The sequence below is a fragment of the Gavia stellata genome, chromosome 5 (assembly GCF_030936135.1).
Source record: "Gavia stellata isolate bGavSte3 chromosome 5, bGavSte3.hap2, whole genome shotgun sequence".
Classification (NCBI taxonomy): Eukaryota; Metazoa; Chordata; class Aves; order Gaviiformes; family Gaviidae; genus Gavia; species Gavia stellata.
In genome coordinates, this window is record NC_082598.1 from 63457241 (window position 1) to 63475786 (window position 18546).

The following is an 18546-nucleotide window of genomic DNA, read 5'->3' on the forward strand; positions in this document are numbered from 1 at the left end:
CCTTCAGCAGCCCCTTGGCTCGACACACAGGTGGCATTTCTTGAGCCTGTGCCAACTGCACAGGGTGTCGTTAAACAGCCAACAGGAGCAAAGACAAAGTCAAATGGGAAAAAGGTCGCCTTTACCTCCTGGACTATTTCCTTCCTGCATTCCACCAGGAAGATGAACACCCACTTCCATAGTGGCTTCACACACGTGGGTGTGACGTGCAGCAAGCTGTCCAGGACCGCAGTCAGAAAGTCCGTAGCCTGCGCTGGAGGGATGCACTTGCAAACAGCCTGGAGAGAAGTCAGGAACAAGAGAGACCACGTCACAGCTCTGCTCCAGCAATTCAGAATGGAAAGGAAACTTGACAGAACTGTTAGTTCGGCAGTCATGCAGGGGGCAATCACTTTTTCCTCCTGCTGTGCATACAGTGCTGTTTACATCTGATGCAGCTACCCGATTGGGAAGTGTCGCCCCCCATGTTGTTTGCTTATTATGTACCAAATTTGTATTCTGACAAGAGCAATCACACACGCACACATATACGGTATATACTCCAGCATGCCTAAAGGACAGTCTTGTCTCAGAGCCTCCTGCTACTTGCTAACAACAGCCATCCTGGACAGCTTGCTCTGGAGACAGCGAGGGATGCTGGAGGGGAGCAGGGAGACGTGCAGGAGCCCAGGAGCTGGGCCCCCACCCCGCTCTTTTGGGGCCAGTTACCTTTGCTATTTTGGCACAGGTCTGCACGGTGTCTGGGCTGTTCAGCTCCTCACCAAGGCACCTGATCTCATCTGCCTGAGGCACCACCTCCATGGTCCTGGCTGGAACAAACACCAGGAGAAAAGGGGAGTCACGCCCACAGAAAGGCAACCTCTGGCCCTAGATACTGCTAAAGGAGAACGCAGGGGGTGGCAGTGAAAGCCATAGGGAAACCCAGGGCCCTCCTGAACTCGGTGCAGCAGGATTTCCCAAGCTGATAAATGGCTGACAAATCCCAGGCTGGAAAGAGCCCTCTTCCTCCTTCAACCATTTGTTGGGGCTTCAGGGTTTCAGCAGCTACTGGCCTCTGATCCCAGCAGCTGTGTCCCCTATTCCCACACAGGCCACCATCGTCTCTGGGAGGCAGGAAACCTCCCCGTGACTGCCTCAGCACAGGCAGACCCTGCTGCCTGAAGAGGAAACGGTTCAAACACAACCCTTTGCGGCACGCCCTGGGCCTGCAGTTCAGATCCCTCTTCCCTGCCCAGTTTGCTCTGGGCAGCAAATTGGTTTCCTCTCTTGTGCTCGGCAGGAGAGTTCTTCCCTGGCGGCGATGAGTTTGGATAGTTTGCCTGGGGAGCTGCCTGTCTCTCCAGGCTCAAGGCAGGGAGCAAGGGGGAAGGCACCCTCTGGAATGTCAGGGGCCTCATCCGAGCGAGTTGTCTGACCACCCTCTGTCTCTCCTGGAACGTGGAGGGGGGCAGACATGGAGGGGGACAGTCCCCAGCATTGGTGGCAATGTCCTGCTCTCAGACAGCAGTGGGGGATGGCACCGACCAACCGCACACATGCGCTGCGGAGGTGGGCCTCAGCGACCCTCTCCCAGGGATCCTTCCTGAGATGGCCAGGGAGGCAGAGGGCTAACAGGGTGGGGACACAAAACCAGCCAAGCATGTTGCCTCCCCCTTCCCTCCTGGGGACAGGGCCTGGCCCTGCAGGATCCCAGCGGTGCCAGGCTGGGAAGGGAGGGAGGATCAGGCTGAGCAAGTCTGGGAAGCGCCCGCTCTCCTCACCTTGCATTTGGAGAAGGTAGCCAAGGCAGACCCATGCCCTCTGGCGGGACGTGGCCAGGCAGTCGCTGGTCAGAGTCGCCAGCAATCCCACCAGGGAGCCGAACCGCTTGCAAGGACGTCCTCTCTGCAGGGGAGAGCAGCAGGAAAAGGGTCGCAGGCAGCCCCAGCACCCACTCCCCTCTATCGCCCATCCTGCTCCCTGAGCAGCGACCGGGCAGAGGGGCAGGCAGAAGGGCTGCCCCGTAATCCCTGGAGCCCCAAAACCCAGCACCCAGTTGGGCAGGGCTCCCTTCTGGGGCCATGAATGGTGGGAAAAGGGCGCCAGGGCACGCGAGGGGGCTCTACTCACCATGAGCTCGAATCGCTCCTTGCAAACTCCCAGCACGTGGGTGCAAACCTGCAGGGCTCTCTCCCGCTCCCATTCTTTGGCTGAGGTGAGCCAGCCCTTCAGGACCTGAGGCAGGGTGCATCTCTCTCACAACAGGCATCTTTCTCTCCCCGAGATCCCTCTCCAACTCCCTCCTTCTCTGGCCCCTTCCCAGTGCCATCCCCAGCCCCACCGAGCACTGGCACTGCTGCCTCCACCGCCTCGCTCCCTCCAGCCGCCTCTGCCCTGAGCCCGCTGTTGCTACCCTGCCAGCGTCTCCCCACTCCAGCCTTCCTCCAGGCTGCTCTCAGCCAGCTCAGGGCTGGCTCTGGGCTTTCCCTCCATCAGGGCCCACTGCTCTGCCTGGCCTGAGGCTGCAGTGGCCGGGCGCTCCCGTCTCCCAGCTCAGCCCCTGGCCCCGGCCAGACACACAGCCTCAGAGCAAGGAGCCAAAGCCCCACGTTCCCGCAGGAAAGGTATCCACCTCCTAACACCCTCTAAGGCCTCCACTCTCTGCCCCTGCAACACTTTCCCTCTTGCCGCACGGCTACTCACATGGACCACGTCATCAAAGCAGGCAGAGGTCACCTCTGCCTCCAGAAAGGTTTCTAGGAGATGGCCCAGATCTTCCAAGCATCTCCTGTGCAGAAGCTGAAAGCAGGAAAGCAGAGCTGAGGTTCTGCATCATGGGGGCTGCCGGGGCGCACTGAGGGGGGATCCTGACCCAGGGGTGGGCAGGCACTGGCCGGCGGGTACCTGCATGTTCACAGCTGCCCTCACTGTCTTCCTGCCCTTTTTCATCTGGTCCTCGGAAGGACAGGACAAGACAGTCTGGCAGCACACTGACAGCAGCTTGCGATTTTCCTGCCGCCTCAGAGGTGGCCTCAGCTTGCTGGCCAGAGGAAAAAGGAAGAGAAAACACAAAGGAGATTTACTGTCTCCAGAGTGGCTCAAACCACACCTGGGTTCCTCCTAATCGAGGGCCCCAAATCCAACACCCCCGCCCACGCCAGCGAGCACTGCCTTCAGCGCCAGCAATTCCTGCCTCCTCCCAGGCAGCAGGCAAACCCCTGCCCCCAGGTTAAGCAACCCCGGGGGCTCCCTTCCTGGGGGAGACACCCGACATGGGGGACACCCTCCCACTCCACAGCCCCAGCAGCTCCCGGCCCCATGCTCAAGGCCACTGGGGCTGCCCCAGCCAGCTGGGATGGGGCACACTGGGAGTCCCCACAGCCCGGGGAACAGACCTCACCTCAACTCCTCCAGGGCCTGGAACACTCCATACACCAGGGAGTCCCAGGGCTCCCCCTTGATCCAGTCCTGCAAGTCCCAGAGAGAGAAGCACAGAGTTGGCAGGGGCACGGGACGGCCCTCCCGCCTCCCCTGGGGACACGTTCTGCTGCCAGGCCTGGGCAGACACTGCCCCGTCACCCCCACGCATCCCCAAAGGCACCGCAGAAGGGACCCTGCTCCCCAACCACAGCCACCCAGCACCAGCACTCAGGAGCCCCACCAGCTCCGGACACAGCTCCAGGAGCTCACGTGAAGCCCAGAGACCATCGTGCCTCTGGGGTAAGGAGTCCGATGGCACAGCCCTAAACTCCCCTGTGCGACCGCCCCGGCTACAGGCACTCACCAGCAAGGTCCACGTTGCCTCCTGCTTTAAGGACAGCTCAAAGCTGCCGCAGTCGCCCACAGCCTGGATGGCACAGCTGACCTCGGTGATGCTCTGCACCAGGGCGAGCTTGAGCTGCAAGTCCTGAGGCCAAAGACAGCAAAGCACCCCTTCAACTCTTTGAAGGGCTGAGAGGTGGAAGAAGAGCATGGGCAGGGGAAACCCATGGGGGGCTGGATCTGGACGTTGAGGACAAACCCTTCCTTGGGAGATCTTTAGAAAGAGACGGACCATCTCGGTACACCCCAGCCCCAAGGGGCTGGAGCTGGGACACCCTGCCCTGGCGCATCCCTGCCCTGCGCGCCCCATGCTCCTACCCTCTGTTTAGCTCTGGAGAGCCGCAGGATGTTGCCCACGATTTCTTTATCCACGCGGGTGAGCAGCTGCTCCTTGGGGGCACGCAGCGCAATGCCGCTGTAGGTGCGCATCAGAGCAGCACGAATGGCCTGGGCGCTCTCCATCTTCTGCCACCGCTGGACCTGTGTCAACAGAGACGCCCCAAGAGGTCAGCCCCGGGACTCTGGCAGGCTCCTGCAGCAGGCCCTGCCCCGCACCCTCACCAGCTCCTTGTTTCCCTGGGCACCTCCCAGCAGCTCCCCAAGCCACTCCTCGAGCTGCGAGCTCCAGGGCCAGAAGTTGTTCCCATCCCACAGCTTGGGATCTCGCATGGGGATGGGGACGAGGGGCAGCCAGCATCACACACTGCTGGCTCTTTTACCACTGATTTGAGAGGTCGAGGAGCTGCCTGGAACCTTTCTGTGGAAAGGTATCTGACAGAGCCTGCCACGGTCCTGCTCAGACACGCAGCCTGTGCGCATCAGGGGTGCAGATGAGCCCACTCTGCTCACCTCCCCAGGCCAGGCTGCACCGCTCTCTCTGTAGGGCCCTGCCCTGACCTGAAAGGCTTCCCCACAGCCCCCAGGTGGGGAGCAGAGCCAGCGAGACTTCACCAGGCTCCTGCTCTTGGCCCTCAGCTTTGGGGAAGGGTCAGAGTGTCGCACCGTGCCCACCCCCTTGTCGCCAGCTCCTGCTGAAGTTAAGTCAGGGGCAAGGTGGCTGCAAGCAAGCAACCGCTGCAGCTGCCCCAGCTGGGTGTCTCTGATCCACCTGGTGTCAAACCCCCTCCTCCCCAAAGACACCTCAGGGGCCCCAATGCCAGGACGTCCCCTCTGAAACACAGGTCTCGGGTAGCTCTTACACGAATGCTTATCTAAAGGCAGCTGCCACAATTTGGCTGCTGCAGGTGTAGAAGTGAAAGAAGGCCAAAAAAGGAAAGCCAAACAGGGAAACCCTGGCTCCTTTACCTTCCAGCCCATGGAAGTCCGATAAAACCAGCCTCTGGTGAAAGCGGTGGAGAACATGGTCACCGTGTCCAAGACCAGATGGAAGTGGCTCTCAGCCGTGTGGGACACAACAGAAATCATTCCCTGCAACCACAGAGAAACAGGGAGTTGGCTCCAGCCCAGGCACTCGGCCATGGCCAGCAACAACGGCCAGGCAGGACATTGCGGCAAGGGGGAAATGGCAGCAAGGGGGAAATCGAGGTCTGGAGCAGCCCTGCCTCTCCCCCAGGAACAGGCAGGGGATGCGCAGGACATGAACATCACCTCACCTGGGCTTCAGACAGCTGCACAAAGCTTGTCTCCTGCAGGAACCTCAGCACCTGCCCTTGGACATGTCTGAGATCCTGACAAGCTGCCAGCACTGTTCCAAGGGCCTTGTACAGGAAAAGCTGCAAGAGAAGAGGCCACGTCTGAGATGTGCTCATGGCCCGACCTGTCAGGAAAGGTCTGGCCCCAGACAGACCCGACCACCCCTGGTGGTAGCCAGCCACTGGAGTAGCCCAGGGAGGCACATTTTGGGGGCAAGAGAAGGGGAAGCAATGAAAACCGCCTGCGTGGGCAGAGCCCCAGCCCTGGCGCGGGGCAGGAGACACACCTTCTCCCAGGAGCCGGGGGCAGAGCTGCCCAGCTGCTGGCTCAGCTCCTGGCTCAGGCCCATGGTCCAGGCCCTGTCCTCGATGGGCTCCAGCGACGCTCGCAGGAACTGTGGGGAACAGAGAGGAAGCGAGTGTTCCCCTGCCCTTGGCCAGGATCCTTTCTACGCTCGCATGTCCCGGGACACTACTGGGAACGGCAGACTCTTCCCCTGCCCCACCCAGCCCTCTTTTCACCAGCCTCCCTCTTCTCCTAACACCTCAGGCGAGACCCCCCCGGCATGCCAGACATAGAGGAGGAGGCAGTGCTAAGGCGTGTGCCACAGCGATAGAGGGCATTAGCCATCAGCCGTGGCACGTGCGCAGACAGCAGCTCCTCTGAGTGGGCAGGCACCTACTGCGGGGGGAGGCACAGGGCACTCAGGAGGTGCCCCAACCTCCTGCTGCCTACACAGGCAGCCCCGAGCTTCCTCCCACAACTTTGTCTGTTCCCTCTTCTCCCCCTCTATTTGTGACACCCCCCAAGGAAGCTGTACCTCGAGCACATGATGCTCCCACTCTGCAGAGTCCAGGGACCTCTTGGTTTTCCCTAGAAAGCAAGAGGAAGCAAAAGCCCTCGCTGCTATTTAAGCTCACACCAAAGACAAGCCCTGTGGTCTCCTTTGCGGTCAGACCTCCCAACATTCCCAGGCCATCACACTAGAAAGGGCCTACAAGCACCTACACCAAAGCCCTTGTGAGGCCAAAGACACAGGAGGGATCCCAGGAACATTTGTCAGGGCCACTGATTCAAGCTGGGCAAGGACGTGCTGTCCATGGCAGATCCCCACTGCTTCACTGCAGCGCCCAGAACAACTCCGACCACTGCGTGCCAGCGTGCACTGGCAACACACATTTTCTCCTTAATGACCCACCACTTTCTGCCCATTTGCAGCTTTTCTCCCAGGCTATTGCCAAGGACAGCTGCTGCAAACCTGGCCTGGCCTGGCAACTTGGTTCTCCAAAACCAGGGGCAGCACCCCCTCCAGGAGCACCAGTCCTGTCCCTCCCCCAAACACCGTCCCGGCCAGGACATGGGGGTGCCGCCAAGACCTGCCCTCCAAAAGGACATCAACAGCCCCATCCATCCCCTGGGCCAAATCGACAGTGGGGGACAGCTGCCCCCAGCCTCAGCTTTGGCTCCCTGGAAGGGGAAAGGCTGCAGAGCAAGTGCTGGGGAACTGGGGACAATTCTCCTCCGTCACGCTGGGAAGCTGCATTTTCCTGACCCCCTTCCCTCCCCCCAGCCTCTCCCTCCCCACCCGCACTTTACCTTCCAAGTACTGCAGCAGGAGGGGGATCTCGGTAGTCCACACCACCCCCAAGGCTCGGTGTATCCTGCCATGCAGGGCCTGCAGCAGCTGCAAGGCAGCGACTGCACGTTCGCCGCTCTTGTGAGGAGCTGCTGCCACCACCTAGGCGAGGGCAGGAGAGAAGGGTCGCTCCTGCCACCAGAGCTGCAGTTTTTCCCGGGAGGGAGGGAGGGAGGGATGGAGGGATGGAGGGAGCTCGATGCCGCTCCTGCACCCGGGGTGCTGCTAGCCCCAAGAAAGGAGTGGGATACCGGACAGGCCCAGGCAGTCTCAGGCACACTGCCTCCTCCTTGGGGGATCCCGGCACTGGCCTCAACAGCATCTCTGCCCTGGGCTCCCCCACCACCCCTGGCCAGAAAAGCTCTTTCCCCCGGGCCCCACTACTCACCAGCAGTCGAGCCAGCAGGGCCTGGGGAGCCGGCAGCCGGGCTGTGGGGAGGAAGAAAGGCTGGGTGAGCCAACGAGCCCCTGCCATGCCCTGCCCATCGCGCCTCCGATGCCCCGCACAGGGCTGAGAGCAGCTGTGCTGCCATGGCATTGACCCGGGAGAAATCCCCAGGGCTGCCCAGCACGGGACGAAGGCAGCTCCAGCATGGCCAGGAACAAGCCCCAGCTCGCCAGGAGAGTGCTGCGAGCAGGAGAGGCAGGCCTCTGCGCTGGGCAAGGGGCAATGCAGGGCAGAGCCCCTCGTGCCCAGCAGCAGAGCCTGGCTCCGCCCTTTGGTTCTCCCAGGCTTCTGCTGTGGGCTGGCAGGGTGCATGTAGACACAGACTGGCCAAGCCCCTGGCTGAACCCATTAGCTTCTACCTTGCTCCTGGGAGTCCACGGCGTCAGGCTCCTCCTCGCCTTCTTCACACCCTGCACTCTCCCGTCTCTCAACTAGGGCTCGGAGACAGCGGGAGAGCGGGATCAGCATGCCGCTGTACTGCGCTGGCACCACATACTGCAGCAGCCTCGGCCACAGGAGCTGCAGAGAAGAACCAGACAATTCACCACATCAGCATTTCTATTCAGCTCAAAGACAAAAATGACAGTCTGCGGTTCCCTGAGTCTTGTGTGCTTCAGCACATGTGAGGGGAGAGGTTCACAGCATGGGGAAGCACGAGGAAAAATGTCCTGAAGGCAAGAAGTGGCCACAGCAGCAGGGCACAGGGTGACTTACTTTGGTCATCCCTCTCAGAGAGACGTCCAGCGAGCCCAGGATGTCCACACACAGGGCTCGAAGAGCTCCTTCCTCCGGTGTTACCCAGGCAAAAAGGCCTCCTGCCACCTGTAAGACAGAGTTGGCAAAACCCCTGTTACTCTCAGCTCCTGACCGACAAGGCTCAGGCATGGCCTCACCAGTGCTCCTGCGCCAACCTCCCAGGAGCACTGACCTCCAGGAGGAGGACAAGAATGGCCAGACCCAGCTCAGGAACCACTTCCCAGACCCTGGGAAGGACTAGGAAGCCTGGGAGCAGAAAGAGACACTGCTTGTCTGCACGGTCCCCCAGGGCCCAAATGCTGCTGTCGTGCCATGGTGAGGAACGTGCCCTTCAGCAGGGCTGTGCTCGATGCCAGCCCTGGCAGCAGCATGCCCAGCCCGACAGATGTGGAGGAGAACCTGGCTCTTTCCTTTGCTCTGCTCCCAAAGCAGAGCCTCCCCGAGCCCTGGAGCAAAGCAACACCCACAGATCCCCTGGTTGGAGGGAGGCTCTAGCCAGAGGGAAGATCCTCAGCAAGTCAGCAAAAGGCTCAGCCATGCCCATCCTTCATCTCCTGGGCACCCAGCTGGAAACACTCACCAAAGGGACTGCCAGACGGCCTGTCCCCTTGCCAGAAGGGATGCGGGTCCCCAGACTGCTATTGGATGGGCAGGGCATGCTCTGGAGGGCCAGAGTATGAGACCACCACAGAAAGATCCTCTAGCCAGGCCCATCTGGCTGCAGTGGCTGTGTTTTGCTGATTCTCTGTGAGCACTTAAGGATGGAGGATGTCCTGTCCCTAGAGGACCCCTCCCTTTGCAAGGCAGCTTTGCTGAAGGTGTCTGTGGGCACAGCTCAGCCTGTGGGGTGTGCAGGCAGCCCCACAGTCCCAGGTGGCACGCCCGGGGGCAAACCCTCATCATTCACTGACATCTCCACCAACATCAGCGAACACGAACACGAACACACACACACACACACACACACGAGCAACACACACGAGGAACACACACGAGGAACACACACGAGGAACAGCCATTTGCAGGTCATTCCAATGGCAGCGCCGGTGCTGATGGCCCTGCAGCGTGGAGCTCTCCATGCTCAAGGATGCCTGCAGAAGCTCTCAGCACAGGCCAGGCACCGCTGGAAGCCCCAGGTGTCCTGCTCTGCCCTTACCAGTCTGCCTGAGGTCCGGCTGAACTCGCTGAAGATGTGCCCCACCACATCCCATGCCCAGCAGCTCTGGGAGCCGGAGCTGAGCAGCTCCCGGATGAACTCCAGAACTGCCCTCCGCACCTGCCAGGGGAGAGCGTGGTTACGGTCCTCCTGTTCAAAACCCAAAGGGAAGCCGCCTTTGCTTGGGGGCAGCCTTTGTGGCTCGCGGAGAGATGACAAGCGCACGGCAGAAGCTTTCGCTCCTGCCATCAGGGCTGGGCTTTAGCACCAGGCTGGATGGGCATTTGCCCCAGCGAGCACAGCGACCTCCCTGCTCCACTCTGCCAGCTCTCCCCGGGGAGGAGCCATCACCCACTGCCTGGGCAATGCGCCAGCACTTCCCCAGGCACCCCAGCTCTGCCCTGAGGGAAAGGCTTCCTCTGCCTCCCCTGGTGGCACTGTCCCTTCCCAAACCAGCTCACCTGGGCACTGGGGTCATTGCACACTGACCCCATGGCCTCCATCACCTGGGGCAGCTTCTCTCTCACTGCAGGTGCTGGAAGAGATATGGAGAGGTGTGCATTGAGGCAGAGCCCCAATGGCAGAAGCTTCCAAGTTTTTCGCACACCAATGGGACAGAAAAGCGGGGCCTGACTCTGACTTCACAAGAGGCAGGGGCGTAGCCAGAGCGACTCCATTTCCAGAGGCACAGCTGTTTTATAGGGACTGAAAGCTATGGTAATATGGTAACACAGAGCACGTGAGAAATGACTTGGGTACAAGCAGCTCCTGTGCACACCAGTCCACCCGCCCGTGTTACTGAGCTTGGAGCATCATCCCTGGTGTGCCACCATTTCTAATTGCTGGAGGAGAGCTCGAGCCCTGTCACAAGGGCATCAGCTCGGCTGGGGGACCCGCTCTTTGCAGCTCCTTTTGGGTGCAGGTGCACCGCTTTCATCCCGTTCCTGCTCTCAGCCCAGCAGCCCCAACCCCTGCCTTCTGTCCCTGCCCATGGCACTGACCGTCAGAGTGGGCCAGCGCTCCCAGCAGGCCCAGGGCTGCCACGCGACCGGCCTTGCTCCCACCGCTCTCCGGGGAGTGCAGAAACATGCCCGTCTCCTCAGGGCATATTCGTGCTGCAGGGAAGAAATCGCATTCTGCACTAGCAGGCAGCTGCCTCTGACTGCCGAGGACAGGGAGAGAGCCGCCACAGCACGACGGGGGATCGCCCAGTCTCCTCTCCTTACCCTGCAGCGCGATGCAGCGGGGAAGTTCTGCCTTAGGGGCCAGGCCAGGCTCTTTGGTCACGTCAGGGAGCTGTGGGAACAAGGTCTGTTTTAAAGAAATCTGCATCAGCATTGAGGGGGACTGAAAAGAAAGGGTGCTCTCTGCCCTCCTCTCCCAGAGTCCTGCTGCGACTTGGCTGAGAGGGAAATCACTGTGGGAACAGGGCTGCCGCTCAGGCCCATTCCGAACAGCCAGGATCAGGCCTCCTGCAGCCTTAAGGAACCTACATGGCACCTGTCTCACAAATCCTGCCATGTTCCTGGCCTGCAGGAAGGTCTGTGAGACAACGGGGGAGGAAGCGGAGGCTAAAGCTACTTAAAGGCACCTGGGAAGGGAGAAATCCAGCACATCTGGGAGAAGGGGAGTCCCTAACAGCAGCTCCCAGGGAAAACCACAAACCCTCCTGGATGGGGCTTCTTGTTTGCCCTCCCCTCAGAGCAGCATCAGCAGGGTCTCTTTCCTCTGAACAGAGCCCGCTGTTGACAACTCCGTTTCCCGGCACTTCCCACTCATCAGACCTCAGCCCTCACTGGACGGGACTGGACACAGCCCTGGGCATTAGGGCAAAGCTCTTCCCACACACAGAGCCCTACAGAGATGGCAATGCCTCCCTTACTGAGAAGACGAGCCCCGGGGACTCTTGCCTCCCTTCTGGCCCCTCCCCGCATTTCTCTTTTCTTGCCCAAAGAGTGCGGGGAAGTCTCAGGCCTCCTCTGCTCTCCCCCTCCCTGTTCCTTCTCTAAGGCCTTCCCAGCTCCTCCTGGCACCCCACAGCTCCCCAGTGCCTCGTGGCACTCGCGCAGACCCACCCCAGCAGCCACGCCGGGCCCTGCGCAACACCTCACCTTGTTGACCCGGGAGGTGTCTCGGACCTCCTCAGATTGGTGCAGCAGCCAGAGGAGCTGCTCCCAGGCATGCTCGCGGTGCTGCTCCTCACGCAGCAGGACCTCCATCATGGCAGCCACCGCCCTGAGCACAGCCTGCTTGTCCTGAAGAGGGAAGGGAGAGGCTCTGCTTGGAGGGCTGAAGGTCTGCCTAGCACTCAGCATCGCCTGCACACCAGTCTGCCCTTCCCACTGGGAGGGGTTTCCCTTTCCCTTCTGCCCTGCAGCAGAAGGGCTCACTCCAGAGGAGAGAGAGCAGTTCCCCACGCTCGCACCCCAGCCCTCCCTGCAGAAAGGCCCCAGGACTCGGCTGCTTCCTGCCAGAGAGCCTCCAGCCCCAGGCACAGTGACAGCAGGCTCCCGGCCTGGGATGCTTTCTCATTCAGACTGCTCCCTCCCCTCACCCCTCTGCTCGCACCCCACCAGCCACAGACAGACCCACCAACGTGGACATCCCCGCTGTGGCCCCAGGTGTGGAAAGCAGCACTTCTTACCTCTTCTTCCTCGCAGCCCAGCCAATTTACCAGCGCGTAACGGAAGACTGGGTAAATGTCTTCACAGAGCTGCGCTTCCCCGTTGCGAGGGAAGGGGCATTGCTCCCGGCTGCCGAAGTATGTATTGACCCCTTTTGACCATTGCTCCAGAACTGCACCAGGAGAAAGGGAAGGGCAGCACATGAGAGTCTGCAGCAGGGACGGTACCTTGCACCCTCACCCAAGCCTGCTCTAAGGACGGTCCCAGGCTCGGCAGGGCTCAGCCCAGGACCAGATCTGCATCTGAGGCCAAGCTGTGCCCTTGAGGTGTCTGGTTTCAAACACCCCGCTGTTTCTCTCCTCCTCCCCATCCTTTTCCTCCTCAATGGCCTGTTCCCCTCCAGTATTTCCCAGGGGAAACAGGGGAACAGAAGCCATGGGAAGAGACCCAGGAGTTCCCCTGTGCAGCACCGTCGCGTCCTGCCCACAGAAACCTCCGGGGCTTCTCCCGCTCCTTCTGCACACTCACAGCGGTTTGGGATCGCCAAGGCCTGACCTCGCTGTGGGCTGACTCCTGCCATGTTCCCTCTGAGATCACATGGAGGCATCAACGGCCACCCCAGCCCCTGACCCTGGGACCCCAGCTAAGGAGCCGACACTCACCGCTGCAGACAGCCCGCAGGATCCGGCCACTCCCCACCTGGCTCAGCATGGCACGCAGGGCAAGCAGCGTCATTCCCACGAAGGGGATGCACCGCAGGGCTGCAGAGAAGGCAGGGACAGAGGGACCGAGAGGGTCAGTGAGAGACACGGGAGACCGGGGTCGATCCCTGGCAAGGCTGGGGCTGCTGGGCCATGCGGGACATGCCAGAGGGTGTGGGGAGGGCTGCCTTCCCCAAGGGGGACACAGGAAAGCCCTTTAGGGACATGGGGAGGACAGTGCGGGGCAGAGACCCTACAGGTTTGTCTCCAGTGGGTTCCCACCCTCCAGGAACCAGGACTGGGCTAGTAAGGCAGAGCTGCCGGCCAGCCCTGGCACAGAGCAAGGAGGCTGGCGACTTCATAGCCCCCCAGTTCAACACAGAGCCTTCAGGAAGGGGGAGGGTGCTTTCTCCCCGTTATCACAGACCCCTACCCAAACCAAGAGGCCCAGGGTGCCGTACCGTAGCTGCGGGCCATTTTGCCCAAGGTGAGGAGCACGATCTCATCAGGGACCTTCCCCATGGCCTTCAGGTGGCTCTGGAGCTCAGACATGACAAAGTGGAAGCGGGAGCGGGCCAGAGCCACCAGGACGTCGCTAGCAGCCATCTTCACATCATCTGTCACACCCTGAAAAAGTGCCACAAGTTAAACACTCCCGAGAAAAAGGCTGAGGCACTCGGACAGGCTGAATGTCCCTGTCTCCCCTGCAAGACCCCACGGGGCAGTTTGCTCAGGCCGGGCGCCTGCTGCCTCTTGTACCCTGGGGTAGGCGAGCAGCTCCCCGGTGAGACCAGGGAGGCTTTTCCCTAGCACAGCCCTGTGCTGCTGCCTTCTCTCCCTCTCTGCAGAGATGCCAGGAACAAACTGTCACAGACTCAAGGACCCCCTGGGGCCTCTCCACGGGGCTGCTGGGTTCCCAGGGCTGTTCCTCAAGTGAGCTTGAACCCAGCTCTCGCTCAGTTAGAAACAGCCCCACGTCCACCTCTCTGCACTACTCTCTGCATCTCCTCTTCAAATTCCCTATAAGGAGGAGTCCCCTTCGGACCTCCACTGGGTCTGAATAGTTGAGGAACATCTCTGTGCTGCTCTGGATTTCCCCAAAAACCAGGGCCAGAGGCAGGCTGCTTTGGCGGCCTTGAAAGAGAACAAGCTCACCTGGGCTGCTCGCATGTCACTGGACACCTCTGCTATCAGGCGGTTCACGACACCGCTCTGCAAACTGCCATCGTCTCCTTGCAAGAAGCTCTCCAGCTCCCGGTATGTCTCCACTCGGTCACCCTGGGGACAGACCACACATGGGAGTGATGGGACTTGCTTTGCCCTCGTTGCCAGGGACCCACGAGAGAGACCTACTGCCCCCCAAATCATCTCTCTGCCATGGGCACGAGGTACAAGCTGCAAGCATCGGTCAGGACAGCCATGGGGAACGGCAAGATCTTCCACGGCACCTCTGACACTACCAGAGAGCCAGACAGGGAGGTTGATTCCACCAGGGTAAAAGGCCATGTGGGAGCCTAGGAAGTCGTTCCTGAGGATGGGGGACGGTGGAGGTCAGACGGACAGTGCCAGGCGAGGAAGGGGAAGATGTGGGAATGAGACCAGTCCCTGAGGAGGGGGAGCCATGAACTCCCTGCACCTTGGGGCACAGTGTCGCTCCCCTCGCACAGGCAGGAGCCCAGGCGCTGGGACAGTTCTGGAACCAAAGCTAAGGTGGGGCCTTGAGCACTTGGGCAAAGGTGCTGGAGAGATGCTGGGATTTATGCCAGAGGCTTTGCCTTGTCCAGGAGAGCACTGCAAGCTCCCAGGGAAAGGAGGGAGGGAGCAGTGGCATTAGTCCAGCTGGAGCGGCAGGATCGGCGCTTGGGGACGAAGCGCCTGCAGGAGGGCAGAGGTGCCATCAGGCGAGATCCCCCTCTGCCACGGCACCTGGGGAAGTCAAGGGCTTGGAGGGGAGCCCTCGAGCCCCCTTGTCTCACCTCATGGTCTTGCAGCCGCTTTAGCAGAGAAGCCCCGCTAGCCACAAAGGTAGTGACGGCTTTAGGGACAGCCTTCTTTGCCCTGCCTCCATTCTCAGGATGTGCAGGTCTGGACTGAGAACCAAAGCACGGGCAGAGAGCTGGAAGAAAAGAAAGAAATGGTTTTGCTGGCTGCAGGGCTTTGCACCAGGGAGGGGGGAGGATCTTCCCAGCCTCTCCCAGCACTAACAGCCCGTGCTGGGCTGTACTGGCAAGAGGGCAGTCAGTGGGACGAGGGAAGGGAGTCTTCCCCTCACTGCGGCACTGGGAAGACCGCACTGGGAATACCACACTGGGGGACTGGATCCATTCTGGGCTCCCCAGTGACAGAATGGCAGCAATGCGCTAGAGCGAGTCCAGCACGGGGGCCCCGAGCTGGGCAGGACATGGACATGGGGCCCTGCAAGGAGGCGCTGGGAGGGCTGGGGCTGGGCAGTCCCGACAAGAGTCGGCCAGGCCAGGTCGTCTTTGAGCAGTCCCCAGATGCCCCACGGAGGGCAGGGAGAGGATGGAGCCAGAGCCCTCTCGGAGGTGCCTGGCAGCAGGATGAGAGGTGACGGGGACGCAGCCCCCAGCAGGCATCAGCCCCCAGCCCCCCACCACCGCCTCACCTCTGAGTGCTCTCATCCTCCTCAGGGCAGCAGGATCCCCCAGATGGACGCACTGCTCTCTCTGGGTCCTCCTCCTGCAAACGCCATGAGAAACTGGGGCAGCACCAGCCCCTTGGGAAGATATAGAGCCTGCCCACTGTGACACCCGTGCGGGGCGCGGCGCCTCACAGAGGGCTGCTGTGACACAGGGACACGTGCTGGGGACACGCCGCGGGGCGGGGACCAGACACGCAGCACCCTGCGGATCCCCACAGGCCCCGAAATGCAGGATTTCCCCATTCTCCATCACTTGAACTCACTCATGGTCCTCGAACAGTTCTAGCAAGGACTTTCTCCCGAGAGCCCTTCCCAGCCCCGTCCCCGATCCACGTCCCCCTCCAGGGACCCGAGGCCACCGGAGCAGTTTGTGCCACCGCTCACAGCCGCACAGCGTTACTCAGCCATCTGGAAAGCCTCGCTGGCACCCAGGGCCTGAGAGCATCAGGCCACAAGCCTCCAGTAAACATGCACGGCAGTTTTTCCCCATTTTCCCATTTTCAGCCCAGAACATCAGCACTGATGGGGGGCCCCAGCCCAGCCTGTCTGGGCCCTCGGGGCACAGCTGCTCCTGGCCCATCCCGCCCTGCGGGCCGTGCTGGGCCTTCTCAGGGGAAGGCGCGGGCCCTCGCCTTGAGGCCTCGCAGCACGAACAGGCGGAGGGTGCTGAGCCCAGCCCTGCTGCAGCCCGGCCCCGGTCGGGCGCCCTCCTGCTCCCTCCCTCAGTGCCAGTGTCACCGAAATCGGGAATGAAACCCCTTCACACTGGTCTATTAAAGAGCAGGCATTACTGCATTCGGCACCGGGTGCGTGGGGGATCTCTCCAGCCAGCATGCACCCCGGGCTGAAATCATGACAGGGATTTAAAACAGGTGACAAAGTTAGTTACGCCTACTGCTCCTACCCCTTAACTAACTATTGGTTAGTACCTTTCTTACTTCATCTTACAGATACAGTTCTAATTCCCTACGCATGCCCAGAAGGGACAGGGCTTATTTGGGTTGGGGGTGTTTTCTAGCTAGGAGGTGTGGGTTTCACATGACAATGAGGCAGGTCAGCCTTAAAACAGTTTTGGCACTCTATTCTATTTTCCTAGACTTTGACCTTGTGGTAATCCTCACTGTTAGTTAGTGGAGACAGTTTTTAACTGTAATTTTATGTCTAAATACCAGGTGCACACATTACAAAGTATCTTCTTCACTCTGGGTTGGAAAGGGCAGAGCCAGCCATCAGAGGGATCCCTCTCTCTCCAGCCAGGTCCCCCACAAAAAGCCAATTCAGGTGCCCAGCAAGCCCCTCTTCCTCGTCAGGGAGCTCCAGTCCAACGCCAGGCTCCAAAACCTGCTTCTGTCTCACGAGGAGTGTCAGAGAAGTCCCCTCTTCCCCGCCCCGGGCTGGCCCTGCAGCCAAGGGAAGCTCCTTCCCTGTTTGGAGGTACTTACCAGGGCGGCTGCCGCTGCAGCTCTTGCTGCTGCCTGTTGGTCTCAGTGACGTGCTTGAATATGTCCCAGCCTGCTTGATGCGGCTCCAGCCTTTCCAGGACCCGGACCGCTCCTGGAGAAAGGTGGCTGCAACAGCAGGGAAAAGTCATCCCTCAGCTTCTGCTGGAGACCCCTTCTGCCTCCACGCCCGTCCGGCCTCTGCACCCACCCACTCCTCCGTCCACCCGCACTTTCGCCCCGTGGTGAGTTTTAGGCCTTGGCTGTGGGGGGAACCCTGGTCATGCCCATGTTAGGAGGAATTAGGTACACTTGCTTACTCTTTTATTACATGAGCAACAAATCACACACACACACACAGAATCACAGAATCACCAAGGTTGGAAAAGACCTGTAAGATCATCAAGTCCAACCATCAACAAATAACCCAAACCAAAACAAACAAAAAAACCCAACACACACCACACACCGCCATGCCCACTAAGCCATGTCCCGCAATGCCACATCCACACGTTCCTTGAACACCTCCAGTGAGGGTGACTCCCACCACTTCCCTGGGCAGTTTATTCCAGTGTGTCACCATTCTCACAGTAAAGACATTTTTCCTAATGTAGATGAACAGCAGAAAAGCTTTGGAGAAAAGCACTTCTTCAAATCTGTTATAAAGCTGTTATCTTTAAAAGATACATACTTATTGGGAAGAGTTGAAGAGATGATTTAAAGGGAATATGTGAAGGAGAAAAAATAGCCTGTAAAGACTTACACCTCCTGTGCTTTCTGCTGATTGTTGTATAGTGTGCAGCACTACATCAGTGATGACACCATGACACTGTGGTGCACTGTGCTGCAACTGGGGAAGAGCAGTCCCTGGGCACTGCAGACGGTTCTCCTATGCAAGATTATTACTGTGTTTGGATATGGTGTGGTTATGTGAGGAGGGAGAGAAATACCGGTTCAGGGTGGTACAGCCAGGGAGGGAGGGAAAAGGAACGAGGATCAGGGCAGGTCGCTCATGTGGGGATGAGGCAGTGGTTTGTTTGGGGGCTTAAAGATCTCTTCTGAGATGGAGATGGGGCTGTGTGTGCTTGAGACTGAGCTGAGGGATTCCTGTGAGTAGGGGGGCCAACTGATCGCAGTGTGAATCTTGGCTGCATTGGAATTGAGTCTGGTGGTTTCCTGCATCAACAACCTTTTCTGCTGTCTTCTGGAGGTAAGAGCCAATTGAGGTGGAATCTCACTGTGACTGTTGGTGCTGAAGTTCTCATCATAGCCTAGTCGGAGAGCTCTGGAGGAGACAGGAGAGGTGTCTTCTTCCAAAAGTTTGGCAGCTTACTGATTTGCTTCCTCACAGTTTATATGGTACACAGGGCAGGCAGGAGACCATCTGATGCCTCAAGGCTTTTATGCACGACCAGGTGAAAGCCTTGTCCAGTGTCCAGAGACAACTTCACACAGCCACAGCTCCGGCCGCGTGACCTCTGCCCAGATATCTCGGGACAGTTGCTGGAATGGGGAGGGAAAATGGTGGTGGAAGTTTCCTGCTCTCTAGTAAATCCTTGTTATCATCACCTTGCTTGTTTTGCTTTTTCCCCTACTGTACATTTCCTGGTACCACCACCATCATACACTTTTTCTGGGACTTACAAAATACTTTCCTTCTGTTTGTCCAT

The 18546-nt window shown here is 59.7% G+C and overlaps 1 protein-coding gene across 1 annotated transcript; it reads right to left on the reverse strand.

Annotated features, from left to right (window-relative positions):
- Positions 1–1134: 1134 nt before the first annotated feature.
- LOC132317145 (maestro heat-like repeat-containing protein family member 2B) lies at positions 1135–15704 on the reverse strand. Its single transcript, XM_059818226.1, has 25 exons — positions 15701–15704; positions 14752–14891; positions 13931–14053; positions 13237–13402; positions 12737–12835; positions 12095–12246; positions 11562–11705; positions 10677–10761; positions 10452–10565; positions 9912–9985; positions 9451–9570; positions 8253–8360; positions 7898–8057; positions 7479–7519; positions 7051–7192; positions 6275–6327; positions 5741–5848; positions 5415–5534; positions 5107–5229; positions 4120–4281; positions 3764–3886; positions 3380–3447; positions 2884–3019; positions 1761–1884; positions 1135–1157 (listed from the first exon to the last, which is right to left on the reverse strand). Exons 1-25 carry the CDS (start codon positions 15702–15704, stop codon positions 1135–1137), a joined length of 2712 nt encoding a protein of 903 aa, XP_059674209.1.
- Positions 15705–18546: the final 2842 nt, after the last annotated feature.